At 36.7% G+C, this 26,493-nt stretch overlaps 1 protein-coding gene across 5 annotated transcripts in view; it reads right to left on the bottom strand.

Moving 5' to 3' along the window:
* Fut8 (fucosyltransferase 8) overlaps positions 1-26,493 on the bottom strand; it is a 199,545-nt gene that overhangs the window by 12,573 nt on the left and 160,479 nt on the right. For all 5 annotated transcript variants that reach the window (XM_076921929.1, XM_076921926.1, XM_076921928.1 and 2 more), the window contains 2 exons: positions 8,040-8,286; positions 6,474-6,650 (listed from right to left, as the gene is read on the bottom strand). In XM_076921929.1, coding sequence (XP_076778044.1) covers positions 6,474-6,650; positions 8,040-8,286 — 424 coding nt within the window. The remainder of the gene's footprint in view (positions 1-6,473; positions 6,651-8,039; positions 8,287-26,493) is intronic.

Consider the following 26,493-nt stretch of genomic DNA (forward strand, 5'->3'; position numbering starts at 1 on the left):
GGAGAGAAGCCCAGAGGGCCAGGAGAATAAATAGAAATAAGCAGCCTCTGGGGGTGGAACTCACTATTATGATCTCTCTGCCTCAGTCCCTCAAGTACTCCAATATCCTAACTATGTGGAAGCTTTATCTTCCAGTTCCATCCTTAGACTGAATCTTCCCTGCCTTAGAAAACAACAGCTGATGAGCAAGTTCTTAGCAAATGGCAGTTAAATTCCTGATTAATATATTAGCAATGACTTGGGAAACTAAAATGAAAGGATTTCCAAAGAGGAAAAATATGCATAAAGTGTTGCCACTGATATTACAGTAGAACACAGAGAAAACTGCTTCCTAGAGCACTCCAGGGAGGGTTACAGATACTGAGGAAAAGGAGATTCAGGTTTTACTATTTCCACAGTGAAGGGGAGATTGCTACCTGTACTATAATGGTTGCTCAGCATAAAAATGTCATGTGTGGGACTGGATCAATGCTGTAAAATGTTTATATCCTTTTATATAAATAGTTCAAAGTCTGGAAACCCAGCTTGAGGAAATGTTGTAGGAATTTTAGACTTAGTTTGTATCATTATTTATAATAGTAAAACACTGAAAATAACCTAACAATCTGGTATTAAAAGATGCTAGATCAAGTCATCAACAGCAGATTCACAGAGTGGGTATAAAGTCATTAAACATGGCGTTTATACAGCATCATTGGACACTGAATAAAGGTATGGGAAAAGTGTTCTAAGCTGAAGGAGACCTAAACAAAGCAGCAGCACCTATACTTCTCTCAGCTAAGACTGCAAGAGAAATACTTCACATAAAATGATGTCAATTCTCAAGCTGTTACAACAATTATAAAGCTGGCATGTACCTACAATGTGAATTCAAGGCTAATCTGGGGTACATAGCCAAGTCTCAACAAAACCCAACTAAGTAATTATTATTACCAATTATAAATATTAAATCAATGAAATACACAAAGTAAGTGTCAAAGATCAGAGGCAGAGATAGTTAGAATACAATAATTTCTGGAAACTTTATGCTCCTTATTCAACATTGGAAAGTTCTAGACAGAAAAATCTATTAACAAAAGAAGAAGAAAATTGGAGGACTGGAGAGACAACTCTGCTGTTAAAAGCATTTGCTGCTCCTTCATAGGACCTGAGTACAGTTCCTACACTCACACTGGGTGACTCACAACAGCTTGTAACTCTAGCTACAAGGAATCTAACACATTCTTCTGGACTCTGTGAGAACCCACACATATGGTGTATACACACACACACACACACACACACACACACACACACACACACCTTAAAAACAAAACATGGACTTGGACTATGCTTCAAACCAAACTGACCTAACATATTTATAGTGTCTTTTGTTCAAAAGCAACAGAATAAATGTTCTCAAATGCGTATGAAACATTCTTCTGAAAAAAGCCTAAGTTGGGCATAAAACAAGTAGTTTTTCTCTGCACGCAATGGTATTTAACAGATATGAGTTACAGAAGTCTTGGAAAACTCACAGATGAGTACAAATTAAACAAAATACTCTTGAAACAATGGGTAAAAGTAGTCAAAATACCTTGAAGCAAACATGGGAACACAGTAGGGCAAAATGACCAGAGGTAGGCAAAGCAGTTCTTCGAGGAAGTTCACAGCAATAAACCACACCAACAGAGAGAAAAGCTCTCAGACAGACAAACCCACATTGTAGCTCAAGAAATGAGAATAAGAACAAACCGAGATAAACTAAGAAGGAAACAACTAAAACAAACAACCAAGACATAAAAAAATAGAGGCTTTAAAACATATTGAAAAGATCATAGATATTAAAGTTTGAGTTTTTGACTTATGAAGAAACCAAAGAAAATTCAAACAAATTCAGGAAGGAAGAGGAAACATAAACCTGCCCAGTGAGACTTCTCAGTGAGTAAAGGAGCTTGGCACATAAGCCTGCTGACCTGAGTTACATCTCAGGAAGCCAAGGAAATGTGCAAGTTGGAAGCTGTGCTGGGTGTGCTTCAACACACATCAGCTGCTGCTGCTGCTTCTGGCACCAATACCACCACCACCACCACCACCACCACCACCACCACCACCACCACCACCACCACTACCAAGACCAATAATAATTATTTGACACCATTAATACTAATAGCATGGAAATACAAAACAAAACAACCAACCATGAGATTACTATGAACAAATTGCGTAATCTACAAGATATGGATGATTTAAAAAAAAAAAACAAAACTCACCATGGCTAAAGAAACACAGAGAATCTACACAGAACAATACCAAGTAAGGACATAAAATCAGTAATAAAAAGCCTGCCATCAAAGTTCCACTGCTAAGTTCTATCAAATATTCAAAGACAGAATTACAACATTCAAAATATTTTGTTTGTTTTGAGACAGGGAATTGTTACACAGCAAAGGATGGCTTTGGAACACACTTAACTTTTGAGTGCCATAGCTAGGTATTTTTCTAAATATTTGATGAGGTCAGCAATACCCTAATAGCAAAGCCACTAAAAGCATTATAAGAAATTTATACAGCAATATTCCCAATGAACAAAGATACAACTTCTATAAAATACTAGCAAATTAAATTCCACAGCACATTTTAAAAATATGATCAAATGAGATTTGTTCTAAGCATAAAAGGGTGGCCCATCACACAACAGTCAGTAAACATGATCTATTGCAATAATGGAAGAATAGCAATAAAAATCCTACGTGACTATCTCAATTGATAGAGACAAAATATTTGACAAGATTCAACACCTGTTCATGGTAAAGCTTTCAAAAAATAAATGTAAGAATATATGTCAGCATAATACAGGCCATATATGACGAGTCCACAAATGACATCATACTAAACAGTAGAAAGTTGGCAATTTCTCCTCTAAGATAAAAAAAATAGGCTAAGGCAGGAGGATTACAAATTTCAGGTCAGCATGGGTTATCACTGGCACCCGGTCACAAAAGGTATTCAAACACAAAAGGAGTATGTGAAATATCTGTCTGTTGATGGTATGGTCTTACAGTTAGGAAACCCTAAGAGTCCATTAAAAGTCTTAAAACTGATTGATAAATCCAGTAAAGTTATAGGTTATAAAATAAACATACCAAAAATCCCCAAACCAACCAATAGTATTTCTATATGCCAAAATGAAATTAAGAAGCCAATCCCTTCTGTAATAGCACCAAATAAAATACGTGAGAGTGAATTTAGCCAGGTAGTTGTCAGATGTTAACAAGGATGAAGTACTGATGAACAAAACTGAAAACTTAAAGAAGTGCAAACCTCAATAAACTGTTCGAAGTTTCTGTACTCAAAGTGACCAGCAGATTCAATGCAATTCCTATCAGAATTCCAATTTCATTTTCTACAGTAAAGAAGCAGTCTATCTACAACCTATATAGAACCAATCTAAATCTCTAAAAGCAATCTTGAGAAAAATTCACCAACCTGGAAGTCTCACATTCCCTGATTCCAAAGCTATGTATTACACAGCTGCTGTAATCAGAATAATGGAGTTTTGGCATAAAAGCAGATACAACTATCAGTGAAATGAAAAGCTCCAAAATAAACCAAAGTATTTACAGTCTAATTTCCCAAGAACATCTGATAGAGAAAGGACAGTTTATCTAATAAATATAGTATTAGGAATACTGAATATTCACAGACAAAAAAAAATGAAAATAGACCCCTGTCTTATACCAAGTTGAAACAAACAAAGAACTAACTCAAAATAGATAAAAGATTTCAATGTAGTCTGGAGACTGCAAACTATTTCAATGACACCAGGAGAAAGCCTTGTGAAACTGGTTTAGGCAACAATATCACAGGCAAGACTCTAAAACCATAGGCAACAAAAGAAAAAACAGCAAGTAGGACTTCCTCAAACTAAAATGTTCCTGCAAAGCAAACGCACTGTAGAGGTGACCCACATATTGGGGAAATGTGTACATGTCATGTATCTGATAAGGGTTAATTTCTAAACTATATATGGAAAAGAGTATGAAAAGTGTTCATCATTTCTGAGCACCAGGAAAATGCAAATTAAAACCATGAGTTATCATCTCACACCCTTCAGAATGTCTGTTAGCAAAAAGGCAGAGAGTAGTGTCACTCAGGCTGTGGTACAAAGGAATCCTTGATACACTTTCAGGTATTACCTTAAAGGATGGAATTCGCTCAAAACTAAAACACAGAATTACCATAGGATCCAGCAATCCTATTAGAGGCCATATATACAAAGTAACTGAAGTCAGTGTCAAAGACATCACTCTACTCTCCATCTTCTTTTCAGGAGCCAAGACAGGAAGCACCTTAGATGCCCACCAAGGACAATCTCCATCCCCCTTCTCCTCCTCCTCTTCTTGTTCTTCTTCCTCTCTCTCTCTCTCTCTCTCTCTCTCTCTCTCTCTCTCTCTCTCACACACACACACACACACACAAATATGTTGGTGAAGTGATAGATGTTAATTAGTTTTTGACTCTTTCTTCAATGTATATATAGTTTAAAGTATCATACTGCATCCCACAAACATACAGAGTTGTTAGAAATAAATAAGCAACTAGACTTAAGTGACTTAAGAAGATAGATTAAATGTTATATTAAGTGTAAAACAAGTTTAAATTACACTGAATCCTATTTTTTAAAAATGTGATTAGGAGCCGGGCAGTGGTGGCGCATGCCTTTAATCCCAGCACTTGGGAGGCAGAGGCAGGCAGATTTTTGAGTTTGAGGCCAGCCTGGTCTACAGAGTGAGTTCCAGGACAGCCAGGGCTACACAGAGAAACCCTGTCTAGAAAAACTGAAAAACCAAAAAAAAAAAAAAAAAAAAAAAAAAAAAAAAATGTGATTAGGGCTAGGAGGTTATTAGTTGGTAGGGTGCTTGCCTGGCATGCAAGAAGCCCTGGATTTAATTCCTAGCAACACAGAAACTGAATGTGGTGGCATGGGCTTATAATTCTAGTACTGGGTTGGGGTCAGGGGGGTAGAAGCAGAAGAATTAGAAGTTCAAAGTCATCCTCAGTTACATGGTGAGTTTGAGATTAGCCTGGGCCACATGAGACTCCATCTCAAAATTCAGAACCAAAAATGTGACTATACAAGTTTCAGAGAGGAAAATGTCATTATTTAAACAATGGCTGTCACTGGGTAATGGAATTGTGGGTAGTACTTTTCCTTTATTCTCATATTTATAAACTTCTATATCTTCTAATAGACACAAATTACTTTGCCAATCAAGGAAAGAAAAAGGTTGTGATGCATTCAATAATAAGTCAAAGAGTAGACAAAATTAATACCGTTCCTTTAACCAACTTACAAATCGTTACTAGTGTTTTAAAATGAGTGAGCACTGTATATCTGAATTGAAAATTGCTTTAGAGATTTGGTTTGGGGGTCACTTAATGTATATAGCTCTTATATTAACTTAGTTTTATATTTGGTTGATGAGTTTCTTGGCTATGTATACTCAAACACTTGAGGAAACAGCTGCATTTTAGGCCTTATTCTAAATGTTTCTTTTTCCTATCCACAACTAACCAAGAAAGAAAGAAAGAAAGAAAACCAAGCAGTATAATAGTTTAAACAATTAGCTGTTGACAAAATGTTTTCAAATGAATGGTATTTAAATAAACAATTTAGTATTTACTGGGTCTATACCAGAGCTAGGTACTTCATCAAAAGTACATACAATATACTGAAGGAGACAGGGGTACACAAGTATCCAACCACATCCCAAGAACATGCAGAGGAGATACATCCTACTCAGAGCTTAGGGATGTTTTCTGGGAGGGTATCTGAGCAAAGCTAAGACTGTGTTTTTCTCTCTTCCTCTACTTTCATATACACTTAACGTATATTTTACTGTCTTATTGACCCAGATCATCTGAGGAGAAATTTACAATTTGGATCAAGGCTTTGTCTGTATGCTAACCCTACAGTCGTACTATTCACACCGTATTTTAGTTGTCTCTTCCATCCCTAGAGTGGGAATTTCTTAACAACAGAGTGTATTGTGGTTGTAGGGCGACTACCTATGTGCTAAGTAAAGAAGCTTCTGAGTGAAACAGACCTCATTAGCACTTTGATCTGGAATGCCCAGTCTTCAGAACTGTGAGACACAAACTGTCACATAAGCCCCAGTCTATGAAATTTTGTTCACGGCAACTCCAGTGTGTTAAAACAAATTATGGTATCAAGAAGTATGTAGTGTGTTTGATGATGATTGCTGGTGATGCTACTCAAATTGGTAGTCTAGTTGACTTTAGATTTTTTATTACAGTATATCAGGTATGGCAAATAAGGTATGACTTGATTAGATTAAGACTTGTACACGTTTTTCAATTTTGGAACCCATTACTTAGCAAAAAGAAGAATCACAAGTTCCTAAATTAAGGATTCTTTTCAACTAAAAGAAATTACCCCACTACAGAGCCACAAGTTGGGTCCAACTTACTTTGTCTTTGCCTCCTTTAACAAAGTAGGGTCATCAGTAGCCAGATAAACTCTTTTTTTATCCACTTGCATTCTGCGTGCGAGAAGCTGAAAATGTTCTTCAACATGTACCATATACTCCTCGATGGGATGGAAGGCTGCTTCTGTCCCCACTTTGTCGGTGCGTCTGACATGGACTCTGGGGAGAGGTGGAGAGCATGCTGATAATCTACTGGTACCCAGTTAATATCCTCAGTCATGGTGGCACTAGGAGCATATTGAACCAATTTTTCATTTATTCTTAACATTAGAAAATATAAAACCATTTTGAAACATTTCACAAATACTTTGGTATAGTTTACATGCTGAATAGTACAGGGCAATAAGAAAGGCAAGTGAAGGTCTTGGAAATACCTTCTCACAGAAAAAGCAAGTAGCATATCAAGAATATATGAGAGCCTGGAAGCAAAATACTCCCTAACTCTCCATTAAAAAAATAGATTTAAGTTTTAAAACAGATTTAACTTTTAAAGTTTTTGAGACTAAAATAATAACTAGATTCACAGCTTAAAGACACTGCCTGTAACATTCCAATGCCAAGGCTTATCTATTTTTTTTCTTTCATTTTACCTTGTACAGTTAGTACTTTAGTTCATCGAATTTAAAGTCACCTAAGGAAACATAGACCCCATATGAACTTTTCCTACAGTTAAGACAGGCAAGCCTTTAAAAGATATTGGCTATTTTATATTCATGAAGCCATTACAGCTGTGTGTGTGTGTGTGTTTTCTCTATCAAATGCAAACAGAAATAGATCTCATTTGTTGCACTGAGGAAAAAACCCACAATGTTATTAAATGAGGGACACAGACTTATACTGTCCTACAATGGCTAAGTCACTGACTTCCCAGCATTCTCTCTGCATCTTAGTCTTGCCAAAGACCAGGGCTGTGTCTTGAATCTGAGGGCTGGAGTACACTGGGGTAATTGTGTCATCTTTGGGATGTTGTTTTCTTCGAATCGCAGACTATAGTCCAGATGTGGATTTGATCACAGGAATATCTATTCTGTCATCTTTTCTTTCCTACATTCTTCTTAATCACTGTTTCTCGCAGGAGATTGGACTTGTTTCGTGTGTTCTGTACAAATGAAGTGGGGCAGGGAGAATTTGCTACTCTGAATTTCAATGAAGTTTCAGGGATGAACACTATTTAACATTCTGATTTCACTATGTACTTCCCTTAGCTCTAACGTTTAGAATAGGGGTCAGTAATTACATATAAAGATTAAGAGACGAAGGAAGACATAAAGTAGGAAATATGAAAATAAAACAAAGGAGCTTCACCAAAACAAGAGGGGGAGACAAAGGAAGAGGAGCATCTGAGACAGCAGAAGGGCACACTGAGCCAGCCTGCTCTGCTGCCCTATGAGCACAAGGGAGAACAGCCTCTAAGTTCTGGAATCTTTGTTCTACAGTGGAACCATGACTATTAAATTATATAAAATTTACAGTAGCAGGCAAACACATACAACTACTGCTCTATATAATAATATATATATTATTTGAGAGGGGAAAATAGATTCTTACCCAATAACTGGATGTTTAAAGCCAAGCTTCTTGGTGGCTTCTTCTATTTCCTTTTCTAGCCAAGGTTGTGGACGAATCAAATATTTGACAAACTGGGACACCCACCACACCGCAGGATCACCATGGACTCTTAGGAGTCGATCTGCAAGGTCTTCTGGAACAGCCAGTGGTAAGTAAGGAGGCCGAGGATGGAGGCTGTCTACAATAGGCAGCTCGACCACTTGAATATTTTTGTCATTCACTTCACCTAAGGGAACATCAAAACACCTTGTGACTACACTACACTTCTCACACATTTACCATACAACCAAACTCATTTGGAGTACTGTTACCTTCATAGCAACTCTAAGGAAATATGGTTTTTACTTTATAGTGGAAGTCAGGAAATTTGCCTACAGTACCAGATCAAGAGTGGCAGAGCTGAGCATAACTCTCAAGTGTGAGACCTTTCTAACAAGTCCTACCACTCCATCACAGTTACGACAGTAACTAGCATCCAAAGTATTTATCAGGTACATGATTGACAGATATGATGTTATTAAGTTCATGTTTTCTGTTTCTTTCTTTTGTTATTAGATACTAAATATCCTTGAACTCCTAGCTTGTTAATATAGCAAATGCCTCTTGCATTTCTTTTGTAACAAACACTAAAATAACAAAGGATTACAATTATAAATCAAGCCATCTGTATCTTTTGTAGAAAAACAATAGACAACTAAAAATATTTTTTTGGCTAAGTTAGACTTAGTATATATTCAATTATGATAACAGAAATTTGTTCCTTACTTATCTCAATAGTAAAATTCAAAGATTAAGTAATTATTTTTACAGAATATGACTGCTTTCAAAATTCATCATTGCTATTTCTGTCCTGCTAAATTTATAATGCAGTGATAAAAAAACCCATAATTGATAGTAGCCCCAGATTTTATACACTAAAGATTGCCCACTAGTAAGTAGAAGATCAAAATATTACACAGAAAAAAATTGTACTGAGTTACAATTTTAGTAACAAAAATATTAGCATAAATATACAAAATAATCCCAGTTAAGATATTGTCATAATCACAGGATAATTAAAGAAGAAATATACCTGTAAAGAATAAGTCTATAAAGTGTATCCACTAATATGGAACACAGCTAGAAAGGCTAATTGCATAAGTATTTTAAAATCAGTTTTATATAAGTTAAGACTTAAAATTTTGGTATTATTTTATTTCTCTGCTATGTAAAATCATTTCAAGATTTTAAGGACAAAGTACCTAACATATGACATTTGTAGTATGAATGAATGAATGAATGAATAGTAAGAAAAAAATTAACATCAGCATTGCAGTTCGTCTAGTATGCCAGCTAAGAAAGTGCTGGCACCTTTTTCAGAGGGGGAATTACAAGTAAGAGTGTGAGGGAGAAGAATGCAATGCATTTAAAATTAAGTGACATTAGTCTCCTTTAAGGCAAGGAAATCAGTGGTGCTTTCCCTGATATGAAAATGATCAGAAGCCAGACACAAATAAAAGAGAAAATAGAGGATAAAAGAGAAGGGAAAGGTAGTTATTTTTAATAATAATAATTAAAAAAATACCCAGAGAAAGAAAGGTATTAATGACATTGGGCAGAGTGCATGTTTATAATCTCAGCACTTAGAAAGTTGGGACAGGAGATTCTGAGTTCAAAGCCAGTATGGGCTATAAAGTAAGATATCTTTAAAAGGCATCACCACTGGGCTCAGTGGAAGAAGAAAGAAAGGGAGAAAATAGAAAATAAAGACAGCAGCAGCAAACACTTTCTATATCTATAAACATACATACCTACAGAAAGGCAGAATTAGTAGTGCTGTCCTTTGTTACTTCTTCCTAACAAGGTTATTCTAAATGTTCAGTCTACATAGCTCAAATTTCACTAATAAGAACATATTATTCTCTGATGGTACCAAGTCCTCAATTTCTTGATCATTACAAATACTGACAACCTTCAGAATGCAATGAAAACATCTTCCAGCTAAAGAGGTATACTTCCATTGATTCTTTGTTCTTACCTTTATTAACTCATTAACTTGTTTAAGTATTTGTGGAACTATATTCAAATGTTTGAGAAACACTATAAACCGAACACTGTAGTAGCTACAATATAAAATGACATGCTTTACCAAACAAAAACTACATGATTTCTACTACAAAACCTCACTTAGCTTGGACTGTTTACAATGCAAGAAAAATAAAACATCACCACTAGCAAGTGTGCTTTCAAAACTGTCTAGCAAAATGTCAAAAAAAAGTATTTCTATTTACCACTAGCACGGATTAAAACTTTAATTTCTTCAGTCATTACACACACACACACACACACACACACACACACACACTTTAAAATACTAAATAAATGTATTTTATAGATGTTAGTCGCAATGATGGACCCACTGAAATTCAAGCCATGCCACTACATTTCATGTGGGCGATGTTGCTGACTGATAGTTCTGACCCCAGCTGGTCAAGTTTCTGCAGAGGGAGATTATCAGAAATGGTTTATTAATTTATGAATTAGGCTTTCAAGCATGAGAATTGCTTGTTCCTTATATCTCTCTGCATTGTATGCATTCTAGCTAAGTATAGGCTGCATGTAAGTGCTATGTAACTGAACACGGGAGGCTCAAGCATGCATGGATGCGAGGAGTTTAGCATCTGCTGCAGCCCACGGTCACCCAGCAGTACAAAACATTCTCTTCCATTGTAAGTGAAACGTTGTCCTTTTTCAACAGCTGCCCTTCTCCTTCCCTAAGCTCCCAGACACCAACTTCTGTTGTCTCTATGAGATCAGTTTTTTGTAGATCCTACATATACATGAAATCATATGTATCTTTCTATTTCTGGATTATTTCAATGTAAGAATTAATAAGTTCAAAACTTGTACAAATAAGTAACGTTTTTATATATTAACAACAAATTATTTAAAAATAAATTTTAAAAATAATCTTATTTGCAACAGTACAAAAATCTTAAAAAACCTTAAGAGTAAATTTTTAAAATTATTTTATTCACTTTACTTCCCAATATCAATTCCCCTTCTCCTCTCAGTCCCCCTTCTCCTAGCTCCTTCCCATTCCCCATTCCCTTCTCCTCTGAGAAGGGGGAGCCTCCCTTACCATCCCTCCTATCCCCAGCCCCTCACCCCCCCAATGTCAGTCATTGCTGGACTAAGTGATTAGTCCACATTAGTCATTAGGCACCTCCTTTCTCTCAGTGAGCACAGACAAGGTTGCATTTAAATAATGTGATGAAATATCTAAATAGTGAAAATGATAAAATAATAAAGGAAACAGAGGTCACAAATAAATGGAAATATGGCCCACGTACTCAGGCTAGGAAAATTAATGTTAAAATATTCATAGTACCTAAAGTGATTTACAGCAATGTGTTCTATATCTCAATTCTAATGTCATTTTTCAAAGAAATAGAAAAACACAATTTGTATGCAACTATACAAATACCCTAAACAGCCAAAGCAATCTTCAAAAGAAAGGAACAGGAGCCAGAGACATTACACTCGGATTTTACAACGCATCACAAGCTTTTTTACAAGCTTTTGCAATCAAAGCACAATGGTGCTGGCAGGAAAACAGGCACATCAACCAGTGAAAGTCAAGGGCTCACAACAGCTGATCTAAGTCAATGTGCCAAGTATACACACAGGTGTCTCTTCTATAAGTGATATTAAGAAAAATAGATATTAACACGAAGGAAAATGAAAATGGACTCACATACCATATATGCAAATGGACTCAAAACACATAAAGACAAATATAAGATCAGAAACCTTAAAACTGTAAGAAAACAAAACCAAAAATCCCTCAAACATACAAACAAAATGAAACAAAACAAACAAAAACCAGGAAAAGCTCCACAATGTTGGCTGAGGCAATGATTTCATGAATGAGACTCTCAAACCACAGGCAGCTAAAACAAAACCAAAAGGGACAGCATCAGACTAAAGTGCTGGTGTACAGTCAAGCAGACAACCTAGTGAAGAGACAACCTGAACATTAAGTCAAATGTATACACAGATTTCAAGCACAGAAAAGTATGGAAAAAGTTAATCTGATTTTTTTAAAAAAAGGTCAAGGATCTATGTAGACATTTCTCAAAAGAAGTATAAATGGACAAGTATAAGGGAAACTGTTCAATATCTCTAATCAACAATAAAGTCCAAATCAAAATCATGTTAGGACGGTTGTCAGCGAAAACAGAGGATGATTAATATACATTATCAAAGTTGTGGAGAAGGAACATTTGTGCCTAGTGGGATGTAAATCAGTGACCACTTTGAAGCAACATTTAAAACAGAAATCATCTGAGAACATAGCCTCTGATCAATCTGTTGAAACTTTACTACTCTGAAGAAAGTATACAGAATTAACCTTCCAGCAAAAGAATGTTCTGTGTGGTAAATCATACAGAAGTCGACAATACTACTCATCTGTAAACATCCGCACCAACTAGTCTGTGCTTTCTACAACAGCCTGCTCAGTTCAACCTGAAATGACCACTATCATTACTAGAATGCTGACTGTCTTAATCATGTACAGGCAGCCACAGCTGTTAGGAGTTCTTGAGTACAATGGTCCTGCCATGTCCAAAAACCCATTGTTTTCTCTGCTCTTCCCAGACCTCTGGCTCTTACAATCTTTTCCTGTATATGCTTACTTAGTAAACTTATAAAATAGGTTTCCACATGGCTTTTTCAAACATCCTTACTGCTAATTCCCCGACCCTCACCCCTCAGGAGGGAGTTGTTCTTAAGTCAGGCATGACTCATAAAACTGAGAATGGCCAAGACAAGTCTTCAAAGCACTTGAGAAAATCATGGGATGTATATTTTGCTCGAAGGGAAGAGATTATCAGCATCTCTTTTTGGTATTTGAATAGCTGTCTGCTTTCTAGAATCAAGACTCTAACAGGAAATGAGGCTTTCGTATTCTCTTTTATTACCAGGAGTGGAAGTGGAAGATGCAGCCTAATGCTGAAGGCTGTAACTCCTGAGTTCTCCCTTAAGGGTCTCCATAAGGTCTTGAAGCCCAGATCTTACACAGTAGAAAAGCACTTCAAGATGAGCCAATGGCTAAGATAAAAAACTCAGGTGACAGCACATGTAGGCGAGAATGTGGAGAAAGAGGAACACTTCTCCATTGCTGGTGGGATTGCAAGCTGGTACAACCACTCTGGAAATCAATCTGGAGGTTCCTCAGAAAACTGGAAATAGATCTACCTGAAGACCCAGCTATACCACTCTTGGGCATATACCCAAAAGATACCCCACCATACCACAGGGGCATGTGCTCCACTATGTTCATAGCAGCTTTATTTGTGATAGCCAGTAGCTGGAAACAACCCAGATGTCACACAACAGAAGAAAGGATACAGAAAATGTGGTTCATTTACACAATGGAATACTATTCAGCTAACAAGAACAAGGACATCATGAACATATATCTTGTTTATTTTCTGATCTTTCTTTAAAAATTCCCTCTGTAACGACGCACATCTCTCAGTTTAAAGATGAAAACAGTATGCTGATAAGGCTAAACTCAAAAGTCACATACACTTTGGCCTTATGTAAGCCATGGTTCATTTGCTGTTTTACCACTCTTGAGATATCTCTAAGAAAAATGAGCCTTTATAAAGACAGTCTTCTTGGTGATTCTCCCCGCACCCCACCCAGCTCTATAAAGGTTCTTGATTTTTAGCCAGTAAGAAACATAAAACAGATTCTGGGATTAAGGTACATCTTTTCCTCTTCACACCACATTAATGTTCCCTCAGTTTCCTTACTGTTTGTAGGAGTTACTTTGAATGAAAAGGCTGTGAGATGCCATCACAGACTTCCTGCATTTTGGTGTCTAGAATAGGGACAGGAATCAAGAAAAATGTTTTGGGGCAAAGGTCAATGTGCATGGTACCTTGACTCTAATACACAGTGGTCAAGAGTAGGAACTTTGCAATCACAAACACTGATGTTTACTCCTTTATCACTTAATAGTTGTGTTACCTCAAATGATACATATTTAACTTCATTCTAGTTTCTTCATTTGGAAAATGATATTAGTAATATTATCCCATTCATCTGAAAGTTGGGACAGTAATAATTATTATTATCAATTATTATCAAGGTATCTTACATATGAAATGAGATGCTGCACATGCAAGCTAAGCACTAGGAGCTGGAGAGACAGCTTAGTAAGTAAAGTGCTTGATGTGCATATGAGGACCTAAGTTCAGATCCCCAGCACACAGGTGAAACTCTGCACAGCACAGGTCTATAGGACTGAGGAGGCAAAACGTAAGCATCTCTGAAACTTGTTGGCCAGCTAAGTCTAGATGAATCTGCTATCTCTAAGTTCAATAAAAAACTGTCTCACACAAACAAAAGCAAACACACACAAACAAAAGCAAACACACACACACACACACACGCACAGAAGGGGGGTGGGAAAGAAAAAAAGATAGATATCAATCAAGGAAGACCTGATATTTACCTCTAGGTGATACATGTAGGTATTCAGGTGTACACACATACAGATGCATCTCTCTCTCTCTCTCTCTCTCTCTCTCTCTCTCTCTCTCTCTCTCTCTCTCTCTCACACACACACACACACACACACACACACACTAAACACAATGCCAAATGCAAAGTCATTCTTAAAAGATTATTTATCTTGGAGTCAATTCTGCTAAAAAAAATTCTCAAGAAGCAACTATAGTTTGGTCCAGAAGAGACAACTGTCAAGATATAGCCTCTAAAAAATACATGGCAGTACTCTCATGTCAGTGACTGCTTTATACCCAAGGCATGTCTTATTCATGCTGTTTACCAAGGCAATAACACAGTATGCAACTTTTATCTTTTCCAAATATTTCAACAAACGATTAAGCTAAAGGGTAGGGACTATTTAAAGATTAGGAAATTTGATGTTACTACCCAACGTACCAAAACTCTGTTCTGTTCAGAAACAGCTCCTTGTCTAAGCCAATGATATATTCTGTTCATATTTCAGTAAGAATTTTTTATTTTTAAAATTTATTTTATTTTTTCTAGACAGGATTTCTCTGTATAGCCCTGGCTGTTCTGGAACTCACTCTGTAGACCAGGCTGGCCTCGAACTCCGAAATCCGCCTGCTTCTGCCTCCTAAGTGCTGGGATTAAAGGCATGCACCACCACTGCCCGGCTCAGGATTTTGTTTTTTTAAGTTATGCTTATAAAGACTATCTAAATTTCTGGGATTTATATTTTCTTCAAGAGTGTATGTCCATATACAACAGATTAAATTAAATTTTTACTAAACTGAGACTTGACAGAGAAGCCAAGAATAAAGAGGTATCAAGCCTAAACTCTAACAAGCTATGAGATCTCTAATGTATGAGGAACCCTTTAAAATTTTTTGACTTGAATACAAATGTGGCCATTCACAAAAAAATAAATAAACCCCCCAAAATATGAAATATATTTCTGGCATTATAACAACATAAATATTTATATCCTTGCTTAATGACAGAAGTCCATTCTAATTTAAAATACAAGCTATTAAATAACAAGCTATTAACAAGTCAATACCCAAGCTACTTTTCTTTTGTTTTCCACCCACTTCAGCAGATAGAAATTGCTTCTCGAACAAAAATAAGACTGTCATCTGCTGTACAAATTCTATCTCTGGTCTACTTTGGCAACAACACAAAAGACTATTATCATTGCCAGTATGAAGCTTTAACCAATTGAGAGAAAAGTTCTAAATTCAATCACATGAAACACAGTGCAGCACTGGTGACATTTTAAAAAACAGCATATCTATCACTCCCTGGGAATGACTGAGTCGCATTCTGATGAGGCACTTGACGCCTTTCCTAGCAACAGAAAACCTTGTAAAGGCAACTGGACTCCAAAACTCAGCATTATTCTGGACTGGAGACTAAAAGAGCAGCTGATGAGAACATGTCTATTGTGAGGGAGTTTACAGAATCAGGTGAACAGGACAGTATCAAAAGAAAAAGACCAAGGAGGTTTGTCTGACCATGACATTAAATAGAACAATCCCTGTGGTAATTCTGAATTTCTGAAATAAATTTACTAATTCTATAGATACCTAGAGAAAAATATGGACTCAGTGGGTAAAGGTACATGCCACCAAGGCTGATGACTTGAGTTTATTTCTAGGACTCATATCATGGAAGGGGAAACAGACTTCTACACATTGTCTTCTGACCTCCCCACTCATGTCATGGCACATGCATGACAAAGTAATAAATGTAATAAAAAATTTTTAAATGATGCTGCCAACAGTCTCTCACAGTTTTTAAGATCCTGTAAGTTCATAGAAATTTAGGGTCAGTTTTGGTTGGTGGTTCTTTTTTTTTAGCAAGTTAGTACTTTTCTCCTAATTTGATTCTTCAAGTCCCAAGGATCCCAAAGACCCTAAAGGAACATCTCTCAGTAGCAGGACAAGAAAATAGAGAAACAGGTACCTGAGAAGACAAGAGCGATTTTTCATTAAACGTACCAGAGTCAAATTCCAACTTTCCTTTCCTCATACAAAGTCACAACTTATTGCTTTACTATCTGTCATATCTCCTGGCAGTGAGTAGCCACAGGAAAGGACCCAAAGGTAACTGAGTTATTCTTTGAAAAATCATTGGAAAAGGTGACTAGAGTAAGCAGGCATACCATCAGAACTTCACTGCTGCACGTTTGTTTGGAAAGCTGAAGTTCCTTTTGCTTAGCAGGAATTTTATAGCTGCTTCCATGATTATCACACCTGGAGAATTAGCAATGAGATGTGTCATGATGGATTTAAGTCATTTATATTTTTTGTGCCAAAGAATTATCTCCTGATTATATTGAATTGTGTTGAATTTCAGTCCTAAGATAGGGTAAAGGCCAATTTTAACACCCTAAGATCCAAGCATTCATAACTAGAGTAGCTGGGGATAATTCTACTGGTAGACGCTTGTCCTGCAAGCGTAAAGATATGAGTTTAATCTTGTAATCCTAGTGCTAGGGAGAGAGAAACAGGCAGATTACTGGGGATGGTTGGCCTGCCAGCCTAATTTACTAGGTGAGTACCAGTCTAGTCACAGACCCTATTACCCTACTTCCCCAAAAAGTGGATGACACCTGAGGAATGTTGGTTGTGTTCTAATTTCCGCATGCGCATGTGTACATTATAAGTACATTATAAGAGAGTAAAAATAAAATATATGTTGAGGAAGGAAATAATAACAAATCTAGGCAAGAATTCTGTGGCACAGGCCAAAGGATTACTTAGCCTAGAACTATGCTCTACTGGCATACAAAGTGCTAATAAAATAATCATGCATCTTGGCCTAAAAACAAAGATTAGAGCAGAAAATCCTCTAGAAGTATAAGCCACTCCAGTATGCAGACTACTAATAGCTCCAGTCATCACCATCATGGTAGACTCTTGTGTCTTCGTAGACTGTAGAACATCTGCTTTCTCAGCTCAGCTGCTTTAGCTTCCACTGTGGGAACAGGTTGAGATGCTGGGCATGGCCTCATCTCCAACTACAACAGGCTTGCCACTACTGTTACTGACATGATATAAATCATCTTACTCTATAGAACATTTCATCCTAAAACAAAAGAACATGCTTTCTTCTCAGTACCTCATGGTACCTTCTCCAAAACTGCCCATATAATCGGTCACAAACCTGTCCTCCACTGATAACAAGTAGATTGAAATAATCCTATGTGTCCTATCAGATCACCACGGACTAAGGCTGGTCTTCAATAACAACAAAAACAGAAAGCCCACATACATATGGAAGCTGAACAATACCCTACTCAATGATAAGTTGGTCAAGTAAGAAATAAAGAAAGAAATTAAACACTTTTTAGAATTTAATGAAAATGAAGGCACAACACACCCAAACTTATGGTACATAATGAAAGCAGTGCTAAGAGGAAAACTCATAGCTCTGAGTGCCTCCAAAAAGAAACTGGAGAGAGCATACACTAGCAGCTTGACAGCATACCTGAATGCTCTAGAACAAAAAGAAGCAAATACACCCAAGAGGAGTAGACGGCAGGAAATAATCAGAGTCAGGGCTGAAACCAACCAAGCAGAAACAAAAAAAACTATACAAAGAATCAAAACCAGGAGCTGGTTCTTTGAGAAAATCTATCTATCTATCTATCTATCTATCTATCTATCTATCTATCTATCTTCCTTCTTTTGTTTTTTCTTTTATTCCTTTCTTTCTTATCAAATATAGTCTAACAGGAGTAAAACTAAAAAAAAAAAAAAACTTTAGTTGAGAAAATTACTCCATCAGATTGTCAAGTAGGCAAAAGATTATTGAGTATTTTGTTGACTGATGATTTACAATTGCAAGTGCCATCCCTGAACAGCGAGAGTAAGAAATCAGTCTGCACAAGATAGTAATTCTATTCCTTCATGACCTCTTCTTCAGTGCCTGCCTCCAAGTTCATATTTGATTTCCTATCCTGACTACCATTCATAATGTACTGTAAGATATAAGATGAAATAAACTCTTTCCTCTCAAATCAATCAATCAATCAAATCAATCAATCAATCAATCAGTCAGTCATCTTACTCTCCCTGAGTTAAGTAACCTCTCTAGATAGAGAGGTAACATGTTATAATCAGTACAATGCCACAGTTAGACAAATCCTGTAAAGATTTTACTCTAGAAATAAGTACCCTTTGTTTAGCAGGGAGGCACAGGGGAGATCCACACAAGGATAAAAGGTGCTATCCAGAAAATTCGCAAAACCTTAACTGACAAGAGATTAGAAAACGGAAGAAGATACATGTAGCAAACAAGGCAAGCAGGACATGTCTGGTACTTTGGGAGGCAGGTTTTGGTTTGTTATTGGTTTAAAATGTATAGGATAACTGCAATTTTATAACTTGATAATTATATTCCTTATGAAATTTCCAATTGGTTGAAAAAAATGGGAACCTGTCAGGACAATTTATTTTAAAACCTGGGCAAGAAGCTTCTTCCCTTCTATGACTACTACTTCTCACTCTTTACAGCTCACTGCTCAACCTGGAGATGCTTACCTATCAAAGGGCTTCAAAGTCCTAGCTGGCTCCTCTCAGAGCCGTGGAACCACATGTCTGTCTTCCTCTCAAGTATAAAGAGAACAGCAGGGATGAGAGTTCAAAGCTAGTTCTCTCCAAATGCTTTGTTCCTTCTCAATAACATAATTCCTTCTTTGTTGACTCAGCGACTACCACTGTCTCAGGTACATAAGCACAACATAGATGTTAATTGAACAAATAATTTTTTAAATCATATATTAGTAACATACTTAATAGGGACCCTGCAGTCTGATGTAGGAAATAATCACTTGGTTAAAAGTGAGCCTACTATCATCAGCACAATCTCAGAGTTACACGTAAATGTTAAGGTTTGTGAACACTTCTAGCTTTACCAATTTTCAAGATGCAAACAATCAATACTATTCAGGTCCTGCCTTTATACATTTACCAGTTTGTTAGATAACAGTTTAATACCTTGAATACCTAGAAAAGTGGAGATAAGTACTTAGAAAAAGCTACCCAGATATCTCTACATCTTCTTACCACTCACTACTCCAGAAAATAGGAATCCAGCCTTAGACCAATCAAGCATTTCATTAATACATGCTACCTACAGAGCACATGACAGGAAAAGAAATATTATTATTGCTTTGGTCAATTTTGTATATCACTGTATATTTTCTGGGGAGCTGGAAACTTTTTCCTGAAAAAAAAATCATCTTTGAAAGTGATACTGTAGAAAACATAATTTAGTTATTAAATGGTATCAGATACTATAATTTTTATAGAGCCAGAAGAAATTACTCTATTCATGTGTTATTGCTAGAATATTATCTGCCCATCATTCAGAATTTTGTGAGTTTCACACTGGGTTTTAACTTGAAGTCTATAATGAAATTCACTTAAAAGAATCTTACTTTGAATACTTCTATGTAGCATAACAGAAAACATAAAAATAAATGAAGCATTTCATTTAAAACTTATTTTCATATTTCTTTTATTACTATTTGTGATCATTGTATCATTATAATAAAACTTACTATACTTTGTGTTCAGTTCCAGAAAATGTTCATGTATTGTCATAACTCAATTCATATGTGAGTCCTCTGTTCTCTTCAACAATGTCTGCCTAGTGGGGTTGCACCAAGGAATAAGCACAGTGCCTTAGAGCACCCTTCCAATAGGACGAAGAAATAACAGAGAGCTAGAGTGGAAGAGCTGCCCCTTTAAGAAGTCTCCAGGAAGGTCCAGGACAACACATCACTAAAGGAAACTAATGCATCTGAGTCCACCATTAGACTGAACATTAAACATAGCTCGACTTCCAGTCAAATAAACACAAAACCTTATGCTAAAAGCCATTTCTTTTCATGATACCTGGATTTCATCAAAATCCCATGCTCAAAGATATAAAAATAATACAGCCTGAGAGACAAAGATACCATTAGAACCTAACTCAGATATGGCAGAGATTTTTGGAGTAATCAGTTTAGAAATTTTAAAATAACTATGATTAATATCTTAAGAAATGGACAAAGGGGACAGCATGTAAGAGCAGAAGAGTAGGAAAGGTGTGAATAAAAATTCTGAAAAAATGAAAATGTCCTTGCAGGCATACTCTTGAAGGGTTTACTGGGGCCCTAGGTGCTTCCCCTCTCTTTTTCTGTTTCTAGCTACCATTAGGTAAGCAGCTTCACCCACTTCATGTTCCCTACCATGTTCTGCCTCACCACAGGCCCATCAACAATACAGATGAGCCACCATGGTCTGAAATTTCTGAAGCCATGATCAAAATAAATAAGTCTTCTGTTATTGTTTTTCTCAGGTTATTTTGTCACAGCTATGGAAAGCCAACACACAAAGTAAAAAGTCATCCATGCAGCTGAATATAAGCTGTCAACAGAAAACAACAACAATGGATAATATCTAAAATGTAAACATTTGACAAAAAGTATCAAATGCTGAGAAGGATATAAATGATTCAAAGTTCCTTTAATTGCTGTTGGGAATGTAAAATGGTACAGTCACATTTATGAACTGTCTATTCTAAAATTCATACACTGAAGTCTTAAATCCCAGTTTGATGGTATTAAGATGTGAGACTTTGGAGAGATAAAGATGTTTAGATAAGGCTGTGAATGCACAGTCCTGTTATGGTTCTGATCTGAAACTGCACAAATTCATGTGTTTAAATACCCAGTGGCCTGATGTTGGTAATATTACTTGCTATTTTAGCAGATTTAATAGTGTCTCTCACACTTACTCAAACACACACACACACAAACTCACATACACACACACACAGAGAGAGAGAGAGAGAGAGAGAGAGAGAGAGAGAGAGAGAGAGAGAGAGAGAGAGAGAAGGGGGGGAGAGAAACGAGAAGCAGAAAGATGGGAAGAAGCATTCAGTTTGACAAGGCAAGAAGTGTGAGTATTCTTACTTACATCATGGACCTGGCAGGTATGGTACAAATGGCTGGAACTGTTAAGGAAATTAACTCCATTAAAGAGAAACCATGGGCTGTGTTACAGGACAATAGAAATAAGTATCAATTACCATTAACTTTAGTGGTTCCCTAACCAAATTTTTGTTTCCTGTTCCATGACAATACACTTTGCTGTTCTAGAATTTTTAGCTCTAGATCAGGGTGTAGGGTGCTAGCTTTTGCAAGAAGAAATAGCTCCTGCCAATAAGCCTAGCAATTATGTTGATCTGAGAAACAGGATTTATCCCTGTCCACTTTAGGCTTCTTACACCAGAAAAAGTGACTGTGGGGCTGGGAGTAAAGATCTGTCCTGAACTTGGGCAGAAACTTCCAGGGCTGGCAGGGCAGATCAATGTGCACAACCTGCTGCCACCAAATTCTAGTTTTCTGGGCCTTTCAGTGAATTTCTAGGAACCTTCCAGGCCTTCAACCTTGGAATAGGGCTGCTGAAACATCCAGCTTCCTAAATTAAGAAGTTACCATGTTCTTTGCCTCTTTAAAGTACAATCATTAGATTATCCAGCTGCTACCATGGAAAGCCAATCCAATAAATCCCATTTTTAAACACACACACAAACACACACACACATACACTCACTCACTATTGTTTCTATTCTTCTAGAGAACTATCATTAATACAGGTTCATAATGCATTACTGATTTTATAAAAGAAAAACTATCCGAGCTCCCATTCTCTATAAGAGAGCAAGGTAATGCAAAAGCAGGGAAGCAACTCACTCTGGCGAAAGGATCATCACCAAGAAATGGAACTGTTGGCACCTTAAGCTTTCCTTACACCTTCCAGCTTCTAGAACTGTCTCTTGGTTAAACCACACAGTTCACAGTATTTTGTTGTAATACTTTGTACTGACAAAGAAAGCCACTTTGGAAGAGAGTCTGGTAGCTTCTTAAAAAGCTGAATATAGTCTTACCATGTGATCTAGTAATCTTATTTCTGAGTACCTACCCAATGAGGTAAAAACGATGCCTACATAAGTTCTGCATACAAATATTTATACTTGCTTTATTCAAAATTGTAAAAAATGGAAGTAACTAAAAATGTTCTTCAATAGATAATTGGATAAACAAGTAGAATACAATATAATACAACTCAGTAATAAAAAGAAACAAACTGTCAGGTCACAAAAAGATGTGTAGAAACTCTAACAAAAAGGTAGGAAAGGGAAAATTATGGAGGCTAAAAACCAAACAAACTCGTGATGTTCTAGTTTCCTCAGTGGCTGTGGCTTAGGGGGAGGAGTCTACTTTACCTTACAGGTATAGTTTGTCATTGACAGAAGTCAGGACAGGAGCTCAAGGCAGGAACCACAGGGCAACGCTGCTTGCTACTTCTATCTCTAGTGCTCACAGGCTCATGCTTAGCTAGGTTTTATTTATATAGCCCAACCACCTCATAGGGGTAGTGACACTCACAGTGGGCTGAGCCATCTCACATCAATCAAAAATCAAAACAATCCCTCATATACATGGCCACAGACCAATCTGCTCTAGAAAATTACTCAGTTGAAATTCTGTCCTCAAGTGACTCTAAATTGGGTCCATTTAACAGCTAAAGCTAGCTAAGACAGTGGTTGACAAAACTTGAGGAGAGGAAGAGAAGGATGAATAGGGAGAAGGCATGGCACTTTTAGGGCAGTGAATGGATTCTGCAAAGTTATGAATAGTGAAAGCATATGATTATACAGTTGACAACAACAGAATTATAGAACAGAAACCATGAATCCTGATATAAATGGATTTCAGTTCTCTGTATTTATTTATTTATTTAGGCAGAATTTCTCTGTGTTGAACTCAGAGATCCACCTGCCTCTGTATCCTGAGTTCTGGGATTAGAGACATGTGCTACCACGTCCCATCAGTTTTCTCATCTTAACAAACGTATTACAACAATGCAAATACTTACAGTAGGGTAAAGTTGGCTGTGCAAGATACCCAAGACATGGGCTGTACTATTTACTTTCTGTTCAGCTATTATAGGTACTTACTCTAAGAAATAATGTCTACTAATTTAAAATACACTAAAATGGCTAAAAATACATATTCATATATTTAGTACTTTTATTTTTTCTTTAATATTTTATGTACTTTCTTGGCTTTTAGTAATCAAAATTCATTGCTTTTATTTTGACATTTTAACCTAAAAATAGTATGGTCAAATAAAATGAATAAATTTTATATGACCAGACCTACAGCATAACCCAGAAGAAATTAAATCCAGAAAATTTTGGTCTCTCACAGTTGTTTTAAATAATATTCATCCCAGGTTTGAGGAGATGTGCTGAGTAAGATTTCAGGTGAAATGTGTGATTTTACACTAGCAGCTCACAAGGGAAAATGGCTTAGAAGATTCAACAATGACCCCCCGGAACAAAAGAAATTCCTTACTTTATGGATTTTAGAGGTGAGGGTTGTTGGGCCTTCAAGAGGAGGGGAGGAGTGTGTGAGTTGAGAGGGAAGTTGTCTCTGAGTTTGGCAGATTAGTAAAGTTACTAGATAGAACATGAGTTGGTTACCTACTAGGGAAGCCTCTGAGATTAAACTTTGTTCAGTCAGTACAATCTCTAATCTTCCTTTTCCTGTTCTCAAATAATCAGAAACAATGCACTCCCCCTAGGGGTGTTTCTGGAAGGGGTCTTTAAAGACTTCCAAGTAGCTATTAAATATTATCAAAGATGGGAATTTTTCCCCTTTGATTAAGATGAAGCTAGGGAGAGAAAGAACTCTAGCCAACTAATAAAAGCCAACACTTATCTCAAATTAGAAACACAAAGGGTACTTGAGATTTCTCAACCTGGGAAGAAATTTATTCTGTTTGAATGAATTTAATTTCTCCTTCAAAATAGATGTTTTTAATCTTATAAGCAAACATTTTCTAGTCAGTATTAAAATAAAGGTTGTATAATGTTATGTAAGTGAAATACAGCTTTGTCAGAGTCCTCTTGTGACAAAGACATAAAATTGTCCTAACACAACATTACTTTCTCTTTGCTAACTAATGAACTTCTAAGATTAAAACACCAAAACTTGATAACCAACCCCCCTACTTATATTTGATGTTTTCATCCAGCAAAAATCAAGCATTATTCTGATTGCCCTCAACAAAACAAAACAAAACAAGAACCATTAAAAGTAATTTTTTATTAATAATGGAGTTGATGTTATAATATTTCAAATATTGGTAGGTCCAACCAGCTTCATTATAATGCATTTGTTTTTGTTGTTAGTCCAATATTAAACTCATATTGGGCGCATTATTTTTAAAAGATAGATCAAGAACTGGTATCACAGGCTACAGTTTAAATTTTACAAGTGAACTTTGTGCTAGGATGGTATGAATGCATCTGAAAATGTACCCTCCCCCCAAAATAACCAGGCACCAAGTGTCAGGTCCCCAAAAACCTGGAACAAGGCTCACTCAGTCAGTACCAGTGGCTCTTCTAGCATTTCTCACCCCACCTCCTACCCTAAGCCTCTCCAAGGCATGGGCCAAGGCGTGGGTTTCTTTCCCCTATAAACCTGCCTGGAGCTCTCTTGATCCTCAGATCTTCTTGTGGTCATTTGTCCCCTTCTCTCTTCTATTCCTGTCTCTCCCCAGCCCCAACCTCTCCTCTCATGGCCCGGTCCAGTGAGGACCCTTCTAGATGCCTCTGGCCACATTCTACCTCATATCTACAATAAAACTCTTCCCCTCAGTCATACCTAGGAGCGGTCATGTCCTCATTTTCATTCACCAAGGGCAAACAGCATGTAGCAGCTTGAGATGCTAAATAAAGCATCTGCCAAAAGGGGCAAGCTTACTGTTTTTATAGCTGCTGATCACCCTTCAACAAAACCTCAAAGGCTCTATTTTCCAGGTGCCTTTGTCCACATAGTAGGCTGTGGCCTCTGCTGATCAGCTTGGTATCCTGGGGTTAAGCAATGATAGCACAGAAATGAACTAGCCAAAACAAAGAAAAGTAACTTTTTGAATATCTATCCACTTTAAATTATATAAAATTATATTACTTTTAATTAATTCAGGAGAGATCTGACTATATTGTTCGTAGTGTCCTATGTACTACAGAGAAAAAGAAAATTCTCCCACTTGGTGTTGACAGAGAAAACTGTCCAAATCTCTTAATTAAATTGGGATGCTCTGTGGCAGACGGTGAAAATATGTTGTCTCACAATTCTACTGACAGGAGACTAAAAGATGACAAGTTAAGAAAACCCGCCCGAGCTGTTCCCTTCCACTTCCTTCTGTAGAAGCTCAACTACAGAGAGGGGCAATGATAAGTGTAAAAGCAACGGTCTGGAAAAAGACCTGAATAGCCTTTCTATGTCTTTTACTCATGAACCTTAATACAAAATAATAGTTGATTAAAGTTGAACTAATTAAACATATAACTTGGTAACAACACACTATATTTTAGGAAAAAGAAAAACAACCCACCAACTTTAAAGTGATAATTTATTCTCAACAGTAGATAATTTTTATCAAAATCTAGCTCTATGAAACCACTTCTTTGTCTAGGATGTTTGAGAAATAACATGACTAGACAGAAGTTGCAGGCTGGATTTTAGTCACAAAGGCTGCATTCAACTATTCTTAGATTGATTCTTTCCATGCATTTCTTTAATCATCTCAGCATGTCCTTACGACCCAGGGAGAATGCATTTCAACAACACAGAACAGTAACGCAGTCTTGAAAGCATGCTAAGGCAAATGCATTAATTTATATATAATTTATATGGATCTGTGGCTACTACTGTTTTTATATCCTTTTAAATATAATTTGGCTGCTAAAACAAAGGAATAAGTACTAATAAGTAGTTATGGGCATATTACAGTCTCTGTAGTAGAATATATTCATCTTTTGTGAAACATAACTG

Source organism: Arvicanthis niloticus, chromosome 23, assembly GCF_011762505.2.
Source record: "Arvicanthis niloticus isolate mArvNil1 chromosome 23, mArvNil1.pat.X, whole genome shotgun sequence".
NCBI classification, from domain to species: domain Eukaryota; kingdom Metazoa; phylum Chordata; class Mammalia; order Rodentia; family Muridae; genus Arvicanthis; species Arvicanthis niloticus.